Source organism: Sciurus vulgaris (assembly GCF_902686455.1).
Source record: "Sciurus vulgaris genome assembly, chromosome: 3".
Taxonomy (NCBI): domain Eukaryota; kingdom Metazoa; phylum Chordata; class Mammalia; order Rodentia; family Sciuridae; genus Sciurus; species Sciurus vulgaris.
In genome coordinates, this window is record NC_136463.1 from 149,836,023 (window position 1) to 149,859,646 (window position 23,624).

Below are 23,624 nucleotides of genomic sequence, written 5' to 3' on the forward strand. Positions count from 1 at the left end.
GTCAAAGAGCAGATGAGTTTATGTGGTAGTCTTCACACTGCTTTTAAGCCAGTACCATGTTGCTTTTGTTAGAGTTCTATAGTACAATTTAAGATCAGGTATTGTAATGCCTCCATCATTGCTCTTATTGTTCAGGATTGCTTTGACTATTCTGGGTCCTTTATTCTGCCATATGAGTTTTAAGACTACTTTTTCTATTTTCGTGAAGAATGTCACTGGTATTTTGGTAGGGATTGCATAGAGTCTGTAGATTGCTTTTGTTAATACAGCCATTTTTCTAAAATGTATTTTTATTGTAAATAAATGGGATACATGTTGTTTCTGTTTGTACATGGAGTAACAGCATACCATTTGCATAATCATACATTTACATAGGGTAATGATGTTTGATTCATTGTTATTTTTTCCTTCCCCCCCACCCCTCCCACCCCTCTTTTCCCTCTATACAGTCCCTCCTTCCTCCATTCTTGCCCCCCTCCCACCCCCCATTATGTGTCATCATCCGCTTATCAGTGAGATCATTCGTCCTTTGGTTATTTTGAGAGTGGCTTATCTCACTTAGCATGATATTCTCCAATTTCATCCATTTGCCTGCAAATGCCATAATTTTATCATTCTTTATGGCTGAGTAATATTCCATTGTATATATATACCACAGTTTCTTTATCCATTCATCAATTGAAGGACATCTAGATTGGTTCCACAATCTGGCTATTGTGAATTGAGCAGCTATGAACATTGATGTGGCTGTGTCTCTGTAGTATGCAATACAGCCATTTTTGACAATATTAAATCTGTCTAGTTAAGAACATGGGAGGTCTTTACATCTTCAAGTCTTTTTCAGTTTCTTTCATTTTCTTAGTTGGATTTATTCCCAAATATTTTATTTTTGAGGCTACTATGAATGGAATTTTTTTTATGTCTTTCTCAGCAGATTCATTATTGGAGTATAGGAAATCTATTGATTTTTGTACGTTGATCCTGTATCCTGCAACTTTGTTGAATTTATCAGTTCTAGAAGTCCTCTAGTAGAGTGTTTCGGGGGTCTTCTAAGTATAGGATCATGCCAACAGCATCAGAGGTAGTTTGACTTCTTTTTCTATTTGTATCCCTTTAATTTCCTTCTCTTGCCTGATAGATCTGGCAAGAGTTTCAAGAACTATATTGATCAGGAGTGAAGAGAGTGAACATACTTGTCTTGTTCCTGGTTTTAGATGAAATGCTTTTCAGTTTTTCTCTTTTCAGTATGTTGGCTTTGTATTTGTGGTATACAGCCTTTATGATGTTGAGGTAAGTTCCTTTGGTCCCCAGTTTCTTCTGTTTTTAACATGAATGGATGCTGGATTTTGTCAAAGGTTTTTCCTGCATCTATTAAGATGTTCATGTAATATTTATTCTTGATTCTATTTATGTGATAAATTACACTTATTGACTTATACATTTTGAGCCAATCTTGCAATTCTGGAATAAATCCAACTTATCATGGTGTACAATCCTCTTAATGTGTTTTCTGTGGGGTTTTTTTGCAGAATAATTTTTTAGTTGTATTGTCTAATGTTGCTTTTGTTACCTGTACTTTCAGTGTCACATGTGTGAAATCATTGCCAGGACCAATATCCTGAAGCTTTTCCCTGTTTGCTTCAAGTTGTTTTACAGTTTCAAGTGTTATGTTTGTCTTTAATCTATTTTGAATTGCAATTTTTGTAAGATAAGGGTTGAACTTCATTCTTTTGCATGCAGATATGCAGTTGTCCTAGCATTTACTGAAGAGACAATCTTCTCCCTCTTTTGTATTCTTGACATGTTTGCTGGAAGAGCAGTTGACCATGTATGTGTGGATTTATTTCTGGTCTCTTTCATCTGTTCCACTGGACTAAGTCTGATTTATGCCAAGAGTATACTGCTTTCATTACTGTAGCTTTATTTTGAAATCAGGAATTATGATGCCTCCAGCATCAGTCATCCTTCTCAGGATTGTTTTGGCTATTCAAAGTCCTTTGTGGCTCCATATGAATTTTAGAATTGTTTTTTCTATTAATGTAAAAAATTCCATTGGGAATTTTGATAGGGGCTACAATGAATCTGCAGATTTGAGTTTTATGAACATGTTGACAATATAAAGTCTCCTAATCTATGAATATAGGGTGTTTTTCCACTTGTATCTTCTGGAATGTCTTTCATCAAAGTTTTGTACTTTGAATACATAAGTCTTTCACCTCCTAGTTAGGTTTATGTCTAAGTATGTTAATATTTTAGGTGTCACTGTAAATGGCAATGTTTTTCTAATTTCCTTTTCAGTTAGTTTGTTGTTCGTGTATAGAAATACAACTGATTTGTATATTGATTTTGCATCTTGCAAGTCACTGAATACATCTATCAGTTCTAAAGAGTTGGTTGCTTTTTTTTTTTTTTTTTTTGCTTTGTTTCTTGTGTTTTTAGAGTTTTCTAAATATAAGATCAAGTAATTTACAAACAGAGTTTTACTTCTTCCTTTCTGATTTGGATGACTCTTATTTCTTTTTCTTGTCTAACTGCTCTGGTTAGGACTTCCCATACTATGTTGATAAGAAGTGGAAAGAGGGGACATCTTTCCCTTGTTTCTGATCTAGAGGAAAAGTTTTCAGACTTTCTTATCATTGAGTATGATGTTGAACTGAGTATTTCCAATGTTCCATTTTGTTTCTCCATTTCTCTTTCGCATTATCTTTTTTTGTCTAGGAATTATACTGTGCAACCTTAACATGAACTACTATGAATTAATATTTCACCATTCTTCACAGAAGAATCTTGCAGTGAAATATTTCTATTTATTTCCATCTTTTTCACAATTATTGTCAAATTTTTCTTCTAAGTTAGTTATAAGCCTTGTAATACAGGGGCTGGGGTTTGTAGCTCAGAGGTAGAGCACCTGCCTAATGTGCACAGGCCCTGAGTGTGATCTGCAGTACTATAAAAACAAATGCCCCATAATTTTTTTGCTATAAAGAATGATTTCTTTTACTTTTTTATTTTGTATTAAGAAAAGTTGTAAAAAAAAAAAAAAGATGAAGATTTCCATATATCCTTTACCCTATATCCTTTACCCTGATATTAATATTTTACATAACAACAATTATCCAAATCAGAAAAGTAACACTGGTGTAAAAGTATTAACTAGGGGCTGGGAGATAGCTCAGTTGGTAGAGTGCTTGCCTCGCAAGCACAGGGCCCTGGGTTCAATCCCCAGCACTGCAAAAAAAAAAAAAAAAAATGTATTAACTAAACTGTAGACCTAATTTAAATCTCACCAGTTTTTATACTAATGTGCTTTCTTTCAGGATTTCATCCAGCATAGCAACTAGCATTTACATCTTAGTCTTCTCTGATCTGTGATAGTTCTTCAGTATTCTTTTTGCTTCCTTTTATTTATTTATTTATTTTTTTGCAGTCATCTTTTAACTTCATTCTATCTGAAAGTTTTCTCTTAATTAAAATGAAGTCATTTGTTTTTGGCACTAATGCCACAGCCTTTTCATTCTATCAGGTCAAGGGGATTCCTGATGTTGATATGTCACAATACTGGTAATGTGAATCTTGGTTAAGATAATCTCTACCAGGTGTCTCCACTATAGTTGTTCTTTTCCATTGCAATAAATAATAAATATTATAGAAATAAAACTTTGAGATTTCGTGAATGGACTTTTTCCTCTCAAACTTTCACCCACTAACTGTAGTATCCATTTGTAGATCTTGTCTGGGTTGTTCTCCTAATGATTTCAATTTCCCTCTTTCCTTCCCCTGGTGACAAAACTACCATATTTGCTACTCTTAACACCTTTATACTGCCCCTCATTTCTGAAGGACATTTTTATTGGATATGCAATTTTAGGTTGAAAGACCTCCTTCTCCTTTATGATATTATTCTGTTGTTTTGGGTTTTCATTACTTCTGATGTGAAATCAGTGGTCAATTTACTGCCTTTACCTACAAGTAATGAATTTTTCTTTAGCTGCTTTTAAGATTTTCTCTTTACTTTGCTTTTCAGCAACATGACTAAGGTGTGATTTTCTTGTGTTTATCCTGCTTGATATTCAATGAACCTTCTTGGATCTGTACTTGAAAATCTGGTGTCCATTAGTTATTCAAATACTTTTTCTTCCCCTATTTCTATTTTCTCTTCTCCTGGGACTTCAAATATATATGTTTTAGGCTTCTTAAAATTGTATCACAAGGGACTGTGAAGCAAATATTCTTTAGTTAATTATGAAGTTAAGTTAAATTGCAGTTTAGTTGTTTGCTTAAAGATTAACTGTTCTTTTTTTCTCCAAAGTGTATTATCTCAACACTTGTTATGTGGTCAGAAGTGCTGGTTTACTGGCTGGTGTACCACCATGAATACATGGGACCACCACCTTAACTGGGATTGATTTGGTGGTATCTCTAGGTTCCTGTTATGGTACCACTACTTACAAGTCATGAGTCTGAGAATTCTCCATCTCCCCAAATAAGAACTTCTCAGAACAGCATTTCGTTTTTTTTTTTATTTTTATTTTTATTGTAAACAAATGGGATACATGTTGCCTCTCTGTTTGTACATGGCGCAAAGGCATACCATTTGTGTAATCATAAATCCACATACAGTAATGTTGTTTGATTCATTGTTATTTTTCCCCTTCCCCCCACCCCTCCCACCCCTCTTTACCCTCTATACAGTACTTTCTTCCTCCATACTTGCCCCCCTCCCTAACCCTAACTCTAACCCTAACACTAACCCTTCCCTCCCCCCATTATGTGTCATCCTCCACTTATTAGCGATATCATTCGTCCCTTGTCTTTTTGAGATTGGCTTATCTCACTTAGCATGATATTCTCCAATTTCATCCATTTGCCTGCAAATGCCATAATTTTGTCATTCTTTATGGCTGAGTAATATTCCATTGTGTATATATACCACAGTTTCTTTATCCACTCGTCAATTGAAGGGCATCTAGGTTGGTTCCATAGTCTGGCTATTGTGAATTGAGCAGCTATGAACATTGATGTGGCTGTATCTCTGTAGTATGCTGATTTTAAGTCCTTTGGGTATAGGCCAAGGAGTGGGATAGCTGGGTCAAATGGAGGGTCCATTCCAAGTTTTCTAAGGAATCTCCACACTGCTTTCCAGAGTGGCTGCACTAATTTGCAGCCCCACCAGCAATATATGAGTGTACCTTTCTCCCCACATCCTCGCCAACACCTGTTGCTTGTATTTTTGATAATCGCCATTCTAATTGGGGTGAGATGGAATCTTAGGGTGGTTTTGATTTGCATTTCTCTTATTACTAGAGATGTTGAACATTTTTTCATATGTTTATTGATTGCTTGTACATCTTCTTCTGTGAAGTGTCTGTTCATTTCCTTAGCCCATTTGTCGATTGGATTATTTGTATTCTTAGTGTAGAGTTTTTTGAGTTCTTTATAGATTCTGGAGATTAGTGCTCTATATGAAGTATGATTGGCAAAGATATTCTCCCACTCTGTAGGCTCTCTCTTCACATTACTGATAGTTTCCTTTGCTGAGAGAAAGCTTTTTAGTTTGAATCTATCCCAGTTATTGATTCTTGCTTTTATTTCTTGTGCTATGGGAGTCCTGTTGAGGAAGTCTGGTCCTAGGCCGACATATTGAAGATCGGGACCTACTTTTTCTTCTATAATCTGCAGAGTCTCTGGTCTGATTCCAAGGTCCTTAATCCATTTTGAGTTGAGTTTTGTGCAGGGTGAGAGATATGGGTTTAGTTTCATTCTGTTGCATACGGATTTCCAATTCTCCCAGCACCATTTGTTGAAGAGGCTATCTTTTCTCCATTGCATATTTTTAGCGCCTTTGTCTAGTATTAGAAAGTTGTATTTATTTGGGTTTGTGTCCGTGTCCTCTATTCTGTACCATTGATCTACCTGTCTATTTTGGTACCAGTACCATGCCGTCTTTGTTACTATTGCTTTGTAATAAAGTTGAAGTTCGGGTATTGCGATACCCCCTGCTTCATTTTTCCTGCGAAGGATTGCTTTAGCTATTCTGGGTTTCTTATTCTTCCAGATGAATTTCATGATTGCTTGCTCTATTTCTGTAAGGTACGTCATTGGGATTTTAATTGGAATTGCATTGAATCTGTATAGCACTTTTGGTAGTATAGCCATTTTGACAATATTAATTCGGCCTATCCAAGAACATGGGAGATCTTTCCATCTTCTAAGGTTTTCTTCGATTTCTTTCTTTAGTGTTCTGTAGTTCTCATTGTAGAGGTCTTTTACCTCTTTTGTGAGATTGATTCCCAAGTATTTTATTTTTTTCGATGCTATGGTGAATGGGGTAGTTTTCATAATTTCTCTTTCTGAGGATTCCTCACTTATGTATAAAAATGCATTGGATTTATGAGCATTGATCTTGTAACCTGCCACTTCACTGAATTCACTTATGAGTTCTAACAGTTTTCTGGTGGAATTTCCTGGTTCCTCTAAGTATATAATCATATCATCCGCAAATAGGGATAGTTTGAGTTCTTCTTTTCCTATTTGTATTCCTTTAATTTCCTTGGTCTGTCTAATTGCTCTGGCTAGAGTCTCAAGAACGATATTGAATAGGAGTGGTGAAAGAGGGCATCCCTGTCTTGTTCCAGTTTTTAGGGGGAATGCTTTCAGTTTTTCACTGTTTGGAATGATATTAGCCATGGGCTTAGCATAGATGGCCTTTACAATGTTAAGGAATGTTCCCACTATCCCTATTTTTTCTAGTGTTTTCAGCATGAAGGGGTGTTGTATTTTATCAAATGCTTTTTCTGCATCTATTGAAATAATCATGTGGTTCTTGACTTTAAGTCTATTGATATGGTGAATTACATTTATTGATTTCCGGATGTTGAACCAACCTTGCATCCCTGGGATAAAACCCACTTGATCGTGGTGCACTATCTTTTTAATATATTTTTGTATGCGATTTGCTAAAATTTTATTGAGAATTTTTGCGTCAATGTTCATTAATGATATCGGTCTGAAATTTTCTTTCCTCGATTTATCTCTGTCTGGCTTGGGTATCAGGGTAATATTGGTTTCATAGAATGAGTTTGGGAGGGTACCCTCCTCTTCTATTTCATGGAATACTTTGAGAAGTATTGGAATGAGCTCTTCTTTAAAGATTTTGTAGAACTCGGCTGAGAACCCATCTGGTCCTGGACTTTTCTTTGTTGGTAGGCTTTTGATGACCTCTTCTACTTCATTACTTGAAATTGATCTATTTAAATTTTGTATGTCCTCCTCGTTCAATTTAGGCAATTCATATGTCTCTAGAAACCTGTTGACGTCTTCGAAATTTTCTATTTGGTTAGAATATAGATTTTCAAAATAGCTTCTAATTATGTTTTGTATTTCAATCGTGTCTGTTGTGATATTTCCTTGCTCATTCCGAATTTTGGTGATTTGGGTTTTCTCTCGTCTTCTCTTTGTTAGAGTGGCTAAGGGTTTATCAATTTTGTTTATTTTTTCAAAGAACCAACTATTTATTTTGTCAATTTTTTGTATAGTTTCTTTTGTTTCAATTTCGTTGATTTCAGCTCTGAGTTTAACTATTTCCTGTCTTCTACTACTTTTGGTGTTGGTCTGTTCTTCTTTTTCTAGGGCTTTGAGCTGAAGTGTTAGGTTGTTTATTTGTTGATTTTTACTTCTTTTATTGAATGCGCTCCATGAAATAAATTTTCCTCTAAGTACTGCTTTCATAGTGTCCCAAAGATTTTGATATGATGTTTCTTTGTTCTCATTTACCTCTAGGAATTTTTTAATTTCCTTCCTAATATCTTCTGTTATCCATTCATCATGTAATAGCATATTGTTTAATCTCCAGGTGTTGAAGTAGCTTCTGTTTTTTACTCTTTCATTTATTTCTAACTTCAAACCATTATGATCTGATAGAATACAAGGTAGTGTCTCTATCTTCTTGTATTTGCTTACATTAGCTTTGTGGCATAATATATGGTCTATTTTAGAGAAGGATCCATGTGCTGCTGAGAAGAAAGTGTATTCGCACTTGGTTGGATGGTATATTCTATAAATGTCCGTTAAGTCTAAATGATTGATTGTGTTATTGAGATCCATGGTTTCTTTGTTCAATTTTTGTCTGGAAGATCTGTCCAGTGGTGAGAGAGGCGTGTTAAAATCACCTAGTATTATTGTGTTGTGGTCTATTTGGTTTCTGAAATTGAGAAGGATTTGTTTGACATACATAGATGAGCCACTGTTTGGGGCATAGATGTTTATGATTGTTATGTCTTGCTGATTTATGGTTCCCTTAAGCAGTATGTAATGTCCTTCTTTATCCCTTTTGACTAGTTTTGACTTGAAGTCCACCTTATCTGAAATGAGGATGGATACCCCAGCTTTTTTGCTGAGTCCATGTGCATGATATGTTTTCCCCCATCCTTTCACCTTTAGTCTATGTGTATCTCTTTCTACGAGGTGAGTCTCTTGCAGGCAACATATTGTTGGATCTTTCTTTTTGATCCAATCTGCCAGTCTATGTCTTTTGATTGATGAGTTCAGGCCATTAATATTCAGGGTTATTATTGAGATATGATTAGTATTCCCGGTCATTTGGTTCATTTTATTTATTTATTTATTTATTTATTTTGAGACGACTTGGTTCTTCCTTTATTTGACAATTCCTTTAGGATGGTTCCTCCCATTGCTGATTTGTTTCTTTGTTTTTCATCTCTTCCTCATGGAATATTTTGCTGAGAATGTTCTGTAATGCTGGCTTTCTTTTTGTAAATTCTTTTAGCTTTTGTTTATCATGGAAGGATTTTATTTCATCATCAAATTTGAAGGTAAGTTTTGCTGGGTATAAGATTCTTGGTTGGCATCCATTTTCTTTCAGGGCTTGAAAAATGTTGTTCCAGGCCCTTCTAGCTTTTAGGGTCTGGATTGAAAAATCTGCTGATATCTGTATTGGTTTCCCCCTGAATGTAATTTGGTTCCTCTCTCTTGCGGCCTTTAAAATTCTGTCTTTATTTTATATGTTGGGCATTTTCATTATAATGTGCCTTGGTGTGGGTCTGTTGTAATTTTGTATATTTGGAGTCCTATAAGCCTCTTGTACTTGATCTTCCATTTCATTCTTCAGATTTGGGAAATTTTCTGATAGTATTTCATTGAATAGATTGTTCATTCCTTTGGTCTGTTTCTCTAAGCCTTCCTCAATTCCAATAATTCTTAAATTTGGCCTCTTCATGATATCCCATAGTTCTTGGAGATTCTGTTCATGATTTCTTACCATCTTCTCTGTTTGTTCAACTTTGTTTTCAAGGTTAAATATTTTATCTTCAGTGTCTGATGTTCTGTCTTCCAGGTGTTCTATTCTATTGGTTATGCTTTCTATGGAGTTCTTAATTTGCTTTATTGTTTCCCTCATTTCAAGGATTTGTTTGGTTTTTTTTCAATGTCTCTAACTCTTTATTGAAGTGATCTTTTGCTTCCTGTATTTGCTCTTTTAACTGTCAATTGGTGCGATCATTCAGTGCCTGCATTTGCTCTTGCATCTCGTCATTTGCTTCCCTGAGCATTTTAATTATGTACATTCTGAACTCCCTTTCTGTCATTTCTTCTGCCATGCTGTCGTTGGGTTTCATTGATGTAACATCTAGATTTGTTTGCAGCATTTTCTTTCCTTGTTTTCTCATATTGTTCAGGTATCAGTTGACCGCTGTGATATTGCAGATTTCCTCTATTGTCTTATAATATCCCTGAAGATTTCTATTATATCCCCTCTTAGTCTTCAGTAGCCTGAAATCTTAGAGGAAGTTGATAATGCAGTGCTCCACAAGGGAGCTGACTCCCTAGGGGTGGTGGCCTTCTGTTGGGGTATATTCCCTGCTAGTGGGCAGAGGTACCTTCACTTGCTGATGAATGGTCATCCAGAAGGGAAGTAGGTTGTGGGCTGATGCAAGACCAGTTTGGGCCTGTGTCTCTGATTTTACGGTCCTTTTGGGAGAACCTCACCCAACAGGGAGGAGTCACCCGGTGGGGAGGTCTCGCTGGTCGGTTTTCCTCCCAGAGGTTCCGTTCAATTCACAACTACCGCCTGGGCTGGGCAGCCTTCTTCTGCAATGTTCCCAGGGACCCGGACCTACCTCCTGGGCCTGGAAGCCTCACCCTTCGCAAACAAATCTCCTTAGGCTGCCTCTCCTCAGAGAAGCTGCCTGCAGTCCTGGAGCCTTCGCTCCGCCCCTCAGTTTGTCTGTGGGGCCCTTCCACCAAGAAGCCGTCTAGGACCCTGCTCTGCACTTTTCGCCTGGCTATGCGGCCCCTCCTCTGAGCAGCCACCTGGAGCCCCTTACAATCGCTCCGAGTCCCAGTGACCCGCCACACGCCTTTTCCTCTGGCAGCCACCTGTTGTTCCGTGCGGTCGCTCTAAGACCAAGTGACCCACCATGCACCACTTTCTCCACCAGGCAGTCACCCAGAGATCTGGTGCGTCACGAGTCCCAAGAACTCACTGTGCACCTTCTTGTCCCGACTGCCTCCTGTAGCCCTGGTGCAGTCACTTCGAGCCCAAGCACCCCGCCGCGCTCCTCCTCCTTCTCCAGACAACTCCCCTATGTTCAGGAGCGGATGCTCTGGGACCAAACCACTCACCACGCTGTTCCACCGGATAGCCGCCCAGAGCCCTGGCGCAGCTGCTCCAATTCCATGCGACGTGCCGAGCCCGTATTTCTCCTTCTCCTCTGGGCAGCCCCCTGTGTTCAGGGGTGGTCACTTTCAGTCCAAACAGCTCACCAAGCACCTTCTCCTTTGGGCAGCCTCCCAGAGCGCAGGTGGGTTGCGCCGAGTCCAAGCGCTGTGGTGAACAGCCACCTCTTCAATGCTCCCAGCTATCTGCGATCACTGCTCCGGCGGGGGGGAGGGGCGCCTCGCCAGCAGTTCTACTTTGCAAAGATCCCTGCTTTCGGGGCTACCGCCCCGTCCAGGACTCCTGCCCCGTCCGGGACGCCTGCCCAGTGGGAAACACTCACCCGGCTGCTTTGAGTTGGTCCCAAGTCTCTCAATATCTCCTTTTCTTGAGTCCTGAGTCCACGCTGCTCCTCCGGATAGCCGCCCGGAGCCCTGGCACAGCTGCTCCAATTCCAAGCGACGTGCCGAGCCCGTATTTCTCCTTCTCCTCTGGGCAGCCCCCTGTGTTCAGGGGTGGTCACTTTCAGTCCAAACAGCTCACCAAGCACCTTCTCCTTTGGGCAGCCTCCCAGAGCCCGGGTGGGTTGCGCCGAGTCCAAGCGCTGTGGTGAACAGCCACCTCTTCAATGCTCCCAGCTGTCTGCGATCACTGCTCCGGCCTCTATTTCTTGGAATTGAAACTGAACCTGAAACTGGTGCTTCTGGTGCCTGACAGACAGTGTTGTTCCTCAGCAGTCCACCCAACGGGATTTTAGAAAGACACCTGTACCTCAGTGCTGTATTTTCACAGTTCTGGTAAATAACCCTAGATGTTAGTGCTGCTTACTTTTGATGTCTCTGAATATATTTTATTGACTAGATCAAAATTGCGTTCTTAAATCAAAATTTGAGAATTCTATTTTTAATATTTATTTGTTAATAAATCACTACACAGTATGCTCTCAATTTATATTCTTAATGTTTACGCTCAATTAGAGAACTGACTTTGTACTTCAATTACCGGGAACGCTGGTTTCCAACTTAGGTTAACTGAATTTGCTGCTGACATGTTGAGTTTGTTCTTTAAAAATATTTTTTCTTTCTGTCTTTCCTCCCATCTTAGAAGAACAGACCTAACTTAGTGAATGTATTAAAGAAAATGTATCTATTTCAGAGTTGACTTTAAAAGTTTAGCTTTTTTCACTTTATAAAAATGTGAATATGAGTGTGCCAGCAGCATACAGTATAACACTTAAATAAATTTTACTTTTTCTTTGAGCCTAGGCCTTTTGAAATCCATTTAAAGTTGTCTTGTAATACCATCTATACTTAATGATTATAACAAAAACAACTTTTTGCATGATATAAAATTACTTTGATTACAAAAGGCATATTTGGCTTCAGCAATGAGGAAATGTAACAATTATTTTAATATCTATTAAATATTTAAATATAAAAAAAAAAATTGTATCACAGGTTCCTGGGTCTGTCCTTTCCATCCTTTTATCATCTGTGCTTCAGTCTGGTTAGATTTTACTGGCCTGTGTTCAAACCCAGAGGTCTCATCTTCTGTAATATTCAATCTTATTTAAGTCCTTCAAGTGATTTTTTCAGTTCTGATATGGTTTTTTTTCAGTTAGATTTTCCTTGTTGTTCGTAGCTTCATGGCTCTGAGATACCCTTTCTATTCTCAGGTTATGCCTATATTCTATCTTAAATCCTTACCCTTTATTTGACATTTTTGAGGTATTCAGAATTGTTAAGATGAATACTAAAGTAGCTATTACTACAGAGCTAGGAGAGTCCTAAATTGTGTCATGTATGGGGGTCTCTGAATGCCTACTATGTTCAGATAGGTCCTTCCTCTTTAGCTAGTTGGAATGACTGTTGCCTGGTACCATGTACCCCTTGAAATCTCAATTCAGCTTATAATTCCCCAGTGGTTATTTTCTCTAGGATTTGCACAGTTGTGCACTAAGGAAGGTAGTTGTATTTTATTCCTGACATTGTTTGGAATTGCTGGCACAGAATGATTTCTAATGTGTTTTACTACTCTTAGATTTCTCTAAAGACAAATATTCCCTCTCATTTCTTACACTCAGGTAGAGTGTAAGAAATGTGTACTATACCACTTCCTCCTCGGTATGCCACTGCTTACATTTTCTTGCCCTGTGTATATGCAACATGGCATTCAAAGATTCAAAGAATGTAATTTTTTTCTTTGCTTCCTTCCCTTCCTTCTCATACTCTGCCCAATGCAGCCACTTCAGCAGTTCCAAATCACAGTTTTCTGCCTTCTCATTGGTATTAATATGCTCTGCTTAATCTCTACGTACTTGTCCCTTGTCCAGAAAATATTTCCAGATAGAAAGCCAGGGAGATTAAGGAACTCACTTCTTTTAGAGATGACAGTCCTTTGCAGCTTGGTTGTTTAACACCTTTAAACAGGTGCTTCGAATATTCTGATCAGTTTCACAACTGTTTACATATGCAAGTCGTCTACTCTAGTACCATTACTTAGTCATGGCTAGACTCGTAAATTCTTTACCAATATTTTACCAATGTTTTTTAGTAACTGCATTGCACTCCTAATTCGTTATATTTAGAGTTTAAAAGAAATACTTTTTCCTGAATTCATGAAAAGAAACTTTAAAACCACCAGTGAGATCAAGAAAACAGACTCTAAAACAAAAGCATGCCATCTGTCTCAACTTCCAAAGAAACATACATGATTTAAAATATAAAAGATGCTGATAGTTCAGACCACTACTGATCTGCATACTTTATCTTTTACCTTGTAAAGTTTGAGAATTGTTTTAATACATTCATGCACAAACTTGGTCTGCTTCTGAAGACTTCCCCCATACAATGCCACCAGTTCTTCATTGAAATTCACACTAAAGAAGTCAAAGTGGTACTTAAAGTCAATGTCTTCTGCTTTTCTAAGTGCAATAGAGCCAATAGAACGAACTGCAGAGGAAAAGAGTAAAGTGTACATTAAACACACTTTCATTCACTCTTGCTTCAAAATCTTTTAACAAATAACCTTATCATAAATACAACTATTTTGGGATGACGCCTATTAATAGTTCCAATTTAGAAGAATAAATTAACCTAGCAGCTGCATGCCTTGAACATACTCAGTGTGCTCTAAATGTTTTATAAATTAAATAAAAGGTGAACATGTCACTCTGCACTTGCTTTCCCTTCAATAAGAGCAATAAGAGCTGAAAGGGGAAGAATTCTTAGAAGAATAAAAAATCGAATTTTGTCATACTTAATGAGAATTGTAAGAATGAGAAAGTTCCTATAAGAAATGCCTGTCCACCCTTTGGTTTAGATATTCATTCATGATTTGTCTCTTTCTCTTAATCATGACATCAAGTCATGTGCAAGTTCTGCCATGCTCTATCTTCTAAATACTTTCCCAGGTGAGGCTACTCACCATTTCTACTAGTATCTTCTTAATCCAAGCATCATCATTTCTTGCCTGCACTGCTCTAACAATCTCCTAACTGGTCTGTACTCCTTTTGTTTCACTGCTTTTTATAAAATCTTAAACAAAAATTCATTACTGATTACATTAAGGGGCATAAAAACTGCAGCTTATGGTTTAGCAAACAAAATATTGTTTGCCATTCCATTTTTTAGTATACACATACTATATAATTCACATATTACACAGCTCACCATGTAAAAATCAATGGATTTTAAAATACATTCAGCAACCATCTCTGAAATCTAATTTAGATATTTTTTAAAATTACCTCACCTCAAGAACAAAATTCTGTGCTTTTTAATGTCCCATTCTACTATGCATTCCAATCCCTGGTAAACACTAAACTACTTTCTGTCTCCATGACTCTGCCTACTCTGCACATTTCATATAAATGGGATGATTGAATAATATGTGGTCTTTTGTGGCTGGCTTTTTACTTCTAATGATGTTTTTAAGGTTCACCTATGATAAAACATATATATCACTCCCACCTTTAGGCTACTATGAATAGTACTGTCATGAATATTCATATGCAAATTTTTGTGTGGATGTATATTTTCATTTTTCTTGGGTAGACATCTAGGAGTAGGATTGTCAGATCATATAAGAGCTCTATATTTAATATTCTGAGGAACTGCCAAACTGTTTTTCAAATTGGATGTGTCATTTTCTATTACCACCAGCAATGTAAGAGGATTACAATTGCTTTGCCAACACTTGTTATTATCTGCCATCTTTATTACAGCTATCCTAATAGGTAAGATTTTGACTAGCATTTATCTGATGACTAATGAGGTTTAGTATCTTTCCTGCTTCTACTCATGCTTAAATAGCATATTCTCTTCATAGCAAAGCCAGAGGAATCATTTTTCAAATGAATGAAATTTTTAAATTTGACAATTTCAATGTTATCAAACTGTGGAGCAAAAGGAAGTATAATGCACTGATTATGAGAATGTAAGTTAGCATAAAAATAAGAAGGTATACATGACTTGCAACATGGAATTAACACTCTTATGTGTTTCAAGATACATGCAAAAGAACACTCATTATTTGAATACTACAGAGTAAGGAAAGTGAACAGATCATAGTTCAGCCAATAACTTGGATGAATCTTACAGATGATGCTGAGTGGAAGAAGCCAGAAACAAAAGCATATATACTGAATGATTATATGTTACAAAGGTTAAAAACAGTCCCAAATAGGTAGATAATAGGGATGAATATTTAGGTATTGGCACTTTAAAGAAAGTTAAAAAAAATTACTATCCTGAAGTTATGATTGTGATTATGTCTGGAAAGAGGGGAGGGATTTTAATCATAAAGAGCGTATAGGTCATTTCCAGGAGGCTGGCAATTTTCTAGCTCTAGATCTGGGTTTTGGTTCCACAGATGTTCACTTTGTAACAATTTTAAACCAAATATATATATTCTATAGATTTCTTGTATGCATGTAATATTTCAAACATAATAAATAAAACAAAATCAGATTATATAATTTCTTATCCAAAATCCTCCAACTTTCCCATCTTCCTCACATAAAATTTCAAACTCTTTCCCACAGCTTATATGATAGAACTAGTGGATACTTTTCCATTCTCATCTCTATTCACTTTTCTTTAGTCACAATGCCCTGGAATGTACCAAGCATGTTCCTGCTTCAGAGTCTTCCCCCTCACAGTCACATCCAATTCTCTGCTACATTTAAGCCTCTGCTCAAATGTCATCCTCACCAGGCCCTTCATCTAAACTAGTCATCTCCTGACCCTGATTATCCTGTATCTTCTTCACTGTTTTATTTTTCTTTCTCACTTTTAACATTACTGATAAGTTTATTTGACGATTGTCTTCCCAAAAAGAATATGCATTTGGTGGGGAAGGGTCTTTGACTTGGTCTGCCTTGGATCCCTAATACCTAGAATACTGTCTTCTTATAGTAGGTATCCCATAAATATTTGCTAGATGAATAAATACATAAGTAATTGTAGAACATGTTGAAATAAATCTAGTCTCATTATATAACAATGCCAGTCTATTTAATAGCGAAGAAAGCAGATTTTACTTGAAAACAAACTTATTTGCAGATCTGCATACTTGGCTATTAAGTCAGAATTTATTGCCATTCCCCTAGAAATTAATGAATTTGGAATCTGTGTATATAACCCCTTTCTTCACTTTTCTGCATTCTCCTCAATATTTCCAGTTCTCTCTATAGTTCCAAAAGAAAGAAACCAATCTCCTCTCTTGTTTGGTACAATAAAAATTACTGTGATGATTTGCCTCTAATCAATGCTTTAGGTTCTCTTATCCTCCATTTCCAACATAAAGTTTTCTTCTGCTGATTGCTGAATATCTATATAATCTTTTTATCTCACTCCATTCTATCTCCTTCTTACTCTTTGCAAAGTAGTCTTCCAACTCTTCCAATTCTCACATGTACTTTCTCCCAGTGGTATCATTTTGGGGTCTCCCAGTAATCCTAACACAATGCTTAAGGGAGTAAGTATTTCATTCATTTTATTTGATTCACAGAGTATGTGTATGATTTGAATTCTTTAACAAAGATTTTTTTAAAAATATTTTTCGTGGTTCTAGGGATTGAACCTAGGAGAGCTCTACCACTGAATTAGACCTCTAGTACTTTTTTAATTTTTATTTTCAGTCAGAGGCCCACTAAGCTGCCCAAGTTGGCCTCACACTTGGTGCTCCTTCTGTCTTAGCCTCCTGAGTAAGTTGGATTATAAGCATGTGTCACTACACCTGGCTTTCCTGAATTTTATAGCTTTCAAAATTTACTTCCAGTACTTACCTTGCTTATAACTTCCAGCATTACCAGGAAGAAAAAGAACTGGAATTCCTGTCAAGGGGAGAATTTTGTGTTCTTCAGCATAAGATCCTTCTCCATAAAGATATAATTCATATGCTGGATACCGTTTTGCCAATTTCTTAGGAAGTTCTATTTTCTGTAGCAAAAAAAATATGTAAACAAAGCAGGTTCACTTTAATTAGCTTTATTAACACAGTTCAGACTCATATGCATTTCTGAATTACACAACTTTCAAATAGTGCAAAATAAAAAATATTAATAATAAAACCACACAACGTAGAAAACAAGTCTGAGTTACAGTTTATTCAAATAAGGACTTATTCTTGAGTTACGTTAATTTTGAATCATGTCATCTTCAAAAAAGCATGAAAATGGGATTACCTGAAATTCTAATAAATGCTTATTGGTCAAAAGAGCCCATGACAATAGCAGAAAAGCATGGTACATGTCAGCAAGTTCCATGTTAAGATAATTGGAATGCATTTAATTTAGAATCAGTACTAATTATACTTAAAAGTGATAAAAGCTTTCCATTACCAAATCAATTATTTTTGTCATTTAAACTGATTGGTAGCGTCTCTACTTTTACTCAGGCCCAACTATATATTCCAGCTGTTACATCTTTAAAGGAAAGTTAAGTTTGATTTACAGTGCAGTTTTCTGACTTCTCAACTTAATACACTTCACAAATACAACATCCTTTAACAAATTAATCTGAACTTTATCATCATGTCTTGGTAAAAATGTGTACATTCCTCTTATCATAAATATTCCAGTGAATCAGCACTTGTTCCAGTTTTCATGAACCAGGTGTGTGGTCTGTCAGCAAACCTTAAACTACTCTATAATTTACATTAGTGCATAATTTTGTATTATTGTATACAAAATAAGCCAGAAGGTCACATAATTGTTTTTACTTTCTTTCTTTTTTCTTTTTTTCTTTTTTTCTTTTTTTTTTTTTTTTAGTGGTGGTACTAGGTATTGAACCCAGGGGTGCTCTACCATTGAGCTACAGTCCAAGTTCTTTTTGAGACAGGGTCTCCTCATAAAGTTGCTTAGGGCCTGCTGACCTCAAACTTGTGATCCTTCTGTCTTTGCCTCTTAACTGTCTGGCTACTTTTTTTCAGTGTAATATAAATTAGGTCTTGTCATCCCCAAAGTGTAGGCATCTATAAAAGAGGCAAAGTATAAACTCTTCTGCCCTTTATTTTGTGTATTTAGCTTTTCATTTTTTACAGACTGCATTTTGATTCATTGTACACAAATGGGGTACATAATTTCATTTCTATGGTTGTAAACAATGTAGATTCATACCATTTGTGTGATCATACACATACATAGGGTAATGATGTTTGTCTCATTCCACCATTTTTCATACCCGCCTCCCTCTCAGTTTCTTCTACATATTCTAAAGTTCCCCCATTATTCTCTCATTCGCCACCCCCACCCCCATTATATATCATCCTCCACTTATCAGGGAAAACATTCAGCCTTTGGTTTTTGGGCTTGGCTTATTTCACTTAGCATGATATTCTCCAATACCATCCATTTACTTGCAAATGCCATAATATTATTCTTCTTTATGGCTGAACAGTATTCCATTGTGTATATATACCAGAGTTTCTTTATCCATTCATCTGTTGAAGGGCATCTAGGTTGGTTCCACAATCTAGCTATTGTGAACTGAGCTGCTGTAAACATTGATGTGGCTGTGTTACTGTAGTTTGCTGATTTTAGGTCCTTTGGGTACAAACCGAGGAGTAGGATATTTGTTTTTAAGGACAGAAGCCATTAAAAATAAACCAATTACAATGGATAAAAGATTTAAGTAGATATCAATCGATTAATGATCTAGCAATGCTATACATATGTGTTTGATGAAAAATTTTTACTACGTGAATTTTAAAAACTATAAATGTTTGTTAATGACTACTGAAAAATCCCATTGTTCAAAAACTCTGAATCTGATCATTCATGCACATTCCTGAATATTCCTTTGTAGACACTACCTACCATAAACAATCTATACCAATTATATCATGGAAACATCTGAAGAAACTGTTTATTGTTTAAGAAATTAGTATCCTTAGTTATCTCCCCAAATACTCAAACTACAGAAATATTAACCCCACTATTTGTTTTATAAGCATATGGATACTCAATTCAAATCAGTCCCAATATTGACTACAAACAGTATATAATCAAAGTGAAAAAGTTACATTTTATTTCTTCAGATATATATCAAGCAAAAAGAAACCCTTAAGGAAACAAAGAAATATTTCTTAAGTCCTCCCAAATAAATACACAACTTGATATAACAGTTCATGCATATTAGATCATTATTCTCTTAAGTACAGTAGCTAAACAAAGTTCTTAATTAGTTGAAAAATTAACTCAGAAGAACAGGAAACTGTTCTTTAAAAACTGTTCTTTTAAAAACTGTTATTTAAAAACAAATATTTAATTTCCTAGAGAGAGAAAAGCAAGTAAAACAATATATGTGGTATATTTCATAATATACTATTATGAAAGCAGTTTTGTAGTGAGAAAAAGCATTTTTAAAAATAGCAACGCAGGGCTAGGGATGTGGCTCAGTGGGAAAGCCTTTGCCTGCTAGCATGCATGAGGCCCTGGGTTCAATCCCCAGAACTGGGGTGGGTGGGGGAGTACACAAATGGGGGTTTGGGAAGGATAGACAAAAACAGAGAGGCAAAAATGGTGGGAGCGGAAGGAAAATGGCAGAACTGCATTTCCAGAGATCAAGATGGAAGAGACTGGCAGGAAAATACCGGGAAAAATAACCAAACAGTTTAACAGAAAAAGTACAGGCATACAAAAATGGTGCTGATGAGAAAACTGAAGAGGATCAATGGGTTTATGAAAGAAATATATCCGCAGGACTCTGATATAAATTGATTGTTTTATGCCGATTATCTAAAATGAGCAGCCGCTCACTCCAAAAAAAGAACATTAAATTAAGATCAATTACCTTTACATTTAAATATCTCTACCACTCTGCCCCTGGTTGGGGTTGTTTGTCCTTCTTTGACTCTGCCTTGGTACAAAGTCCTTCTCATCTATAACCTAATCCCCTTTAGAAAGACAAAATCTAACAAACTCCCAGTACTAGAAAAATGCTGACTTAAGAAACTAAAATTCTTATATGAATATATAAATTAGTAGGATATATATCTTTTAATTGTGAATAAAAACTGCAGGGGCTAGGGTTGTGGCTCAGTGGTACAGTACTTGCCTAGCACATGTGAGACACTGGGTTTGATTCTCAGCACCACATATAAATAAATGAATAAAATAAAATAAATAATATTTTTTTAAAAACTGCAAAAAAGTTTGATCTTCATAATTAACCAAAAGGAAAAAAAATATCGAATGCAGTTTTTAAGTTCTTACAAGGGCTCTTAGCCTTTTGCTCATGATATCCCTCAGAAAAGTCCTATGGTAGGGGATGAGGAGAAAAAAACATCAAGGATAACTGAATCTTTCAGACTGGTTCCTCTCTGTCACAATTCCCCTACTACAATCTAAAGCCCACAATCTAAAGTCCACATTGTTTTCAAGAAATACCTTACTAAAACATACATCTTATGTCTTTTCTCACTGTACATAAAAATAATGAAGATTCAATGAGATCTTCAAATCTTGCTTTAATTATTTTCACCTATTTTTTCATAACTTGCCACAGTTTTAAATTTATTTTTAAGACATTTTAAAAAGCCAAGATTCAAAATTAGCATACTATAGTAATGCAGTCACATCAATGTTTATAGCAGCTCAATTCACAATAGCTAGATTGTGGAACCAACCTAGATGCCCTTCAACACATGAATGGATAAAGAAACTGTGGTATATATACACAACGAAATATTATTCAGCCCTAAAGAATAAAATTATGGCATTTGCAGGTAAATGGATGAAGTTGGAAAATATCATGCTAAGTGAAATAAGCCAGTCCCAAAAAACCAAAAGCCAAATGTTTTCCCTGATAAGTGGATGATGATACATAATGGGGGTGGGTGGGTGGGGGAGTGTAAGACAAGAGTGGAGGAAATTTAGATTACAGAGGGAAATGAGGGGGGGGGGAGGGTATGAAAGATGGTGTAATGAAACAGACATCATTATCCTATGTACATGTATGATTACATGAATGGTGTGAATCTACATCGTGTATTACCATAGAAACGAAAAGTTGTACCCCATTTGTGTACAATGACTCAAAATGCAGTCTGTAAAATTTTTTTAATTTTTTTTTTTTAAAGTGATTCAAAAGGAAGTACACTTAACAGAATTTCTTCTACTTCTGGTCCTTCAGCTATCCAACTCTCTCCTCAGAAGGCAACCAATGTTAACTGCATGTTTGTGCTTATAGAAATATTTTACATATAGCAGCAAATATATGTATACATTATTTCACCCTTATTACATAAATGATAATATATTATAAATGCCACTCATGCAATGTGTACTGGTGCCTTCTTTCATTCATATATGCTATATAAGTCTGTGATTGTATTTCTGCACTTCATGGACTACACATCCTGCATGCCAAATTCACTACATCTTCTTTAAAACCTCTGAATACCCAAGACAAGCTTGGATGTTTTCTCTTCTCCAAAGAGTCCTGTATAAACTATCTTATAGTGAAATTATGACACATTATCTTGTAACTATACATTACATTCCTGACCACCTCCTTGTATTATAAAAATGTAAGCTAAAGGCACAGGACTGATTTATGACTAATTCCCTCCCACACTAAGTATTTAGATATATCTGGAATACAGTAATCATTTAATAAATGACTTTCTACACAAACATCATACTTAATAACGTTAAATATGATACAGATTTTCAATATCAACATTTCCTTTCAGAGAGCAACCACTGTGTCGTATCAAAGAGAATCAAACAAATTAATCTATAAGAAAAAAAAAAGCCTCATATTTCTTCCCAAATTTTACAGTTTGCTTAAAAATATTGCTACCAATTAAGTTTTGCCTTGGTATCATCAAGAAACTTTAAGAATAATGTGTATTTTGCCTGGTAGACTTAAGATATGTTCCTGAAATGTTAACTCTGACAAAGTGAATCTTACAAAATAGGTAGAGGATGAATGGAGATAAGCAAATTTAAATTCAAAACTCTTGTTCCACATTAAAAAAAAAAAAAAAGGACAGTAAATTTGATTGTGTTTCAACTACCTTCCCATTTCCTCTGCTGGTTGACTGAAGAAGATGCAAATGAGCATTAAAAAAAAGAATGGCATAAAGAGAAGAAAACCCATAGACTAGGACATGCTACATGTAGATATCAACACGAGAATAATTAGAAAGCTAGAAAAAATATAATTAAAATCAGGCAATATGTAAAATAGTTTAAAAAACATCTTTATATAAAAACCATTTGATTCTTAACAGAATAACTTCATTTATCTAAAATCTCATTATATTCAAAACACCTCATTTCTATAGACAGGTTTTAATTGTATTTGCAAAATAACATAACTTGTGCAAAATAAAAATCAAACAAATACTATAGTGAATTAACACAGCCTTTTAGAGCATAAAAATAAAATCTCTAAAAATGTTTATCAAAAACTCGTGTCACTTTAATTATTACTGTACTAATAAAATGACAGAAATATATAACCCCCAAAGGTAATTTGAACCAAAACAACAAAATACGGACTACTGGACAGCAACAACAAAGCCAAACAGCTCTTTTGCATTAGCTACACTCATTTTCTCTTTCCAGTCAATTTCATGAGACAGAAAATTAATCTGTAAGGTCTGTATGCTTTCTTCCAAACAGGAATTTCTACTATTGCAAATATTAAAATAACTTCAAAAACTGCGGGCAATCTGAGTGAATGGGAATTAGTACTGGGTTGTTCCAAGAAGACTTTATTTTAATCAAAGTCTTCAATGTATAACAAAACTGAAGTGACCTATTACTATTGGGAGTTTTCTAATTATTAAACCATAGGCAATGAAAAGGGATTATAATAAGCTCTACTTCCAGTTTTAAAAAACTAAACTAAAAAACCATGTATTTCACTATTAGACGCTGACAAACATAAACCAGCATATTCCAGTTCCAGTAGAAATTAACAATGAGCAGTAACATTAAAATCTCTTTCAATAGCATCTGAAATTCAATGTTCCCACTCTCTTACAACTATTTGTGCAAAACAAGGTAAGGATCTCAAAACAAAATCTAGATTTACTAGAATTTTGCCTATGTAGAAAGAATGCTCTTCAGCAATTTAAACCTTAAGTTTTAAGATCTAAATAACAGCAAATGCAATCAAATTACATGCTCTCTCCATAATGACCTGCACACACAGAAACAATTCAGTCTTGCATTGTTCATCACCCTAAAAGAAAAAAAAAAATCTACTATGGTTTTAAAAGCATACTAAAAATGTACTTTATCAATATGTATTATGGTACATACACATTTATAGGAGTTATTTAGAAATAAAAGAATCGCTCGGGAGAAATTTCTTTGGACAGCTGTGTAATTTGTCACCTCTTTTTACAGCTGATCATGAATGAAATTCTAGATTCTACTATGCCAAACTAATGAAGCGACTGACTGAAAACATTCAAAATGGAACGGAAGAGA

The 23,624-nt window shown here is 35.7% G+C and overlaps 1 protein-coding gene across 1 annotated transcript in view; it reads right to left on the bottom strand.

Annotated features, from left to right (window-relative positions):
* PGAP1 (post-GPI attachment to proteins inositol deacylase 1) overlaps positions 1-23,624 on the bottom strand; it is an 82,239-nt gene that overhangs the window by 57,512 nt on the left and 1,103 nt on the right. Inside the window, exons 2-3 of the mRNA XM_079132584.1 lie at positions 16,962-17,115; positions 13,448-13,623 (exon numbers count right to left, since the gene is read on the bottom strand). Of these exons, the coding sequence (XP_078988710.1) occupies positions 13,448-13,623; positions 16,962-17,115 (330 nt within the window). The remainder of the gene's footprint in view (positions 1-13,447; positions 13,624-16,961; positions 17,116-23,624) is intronic.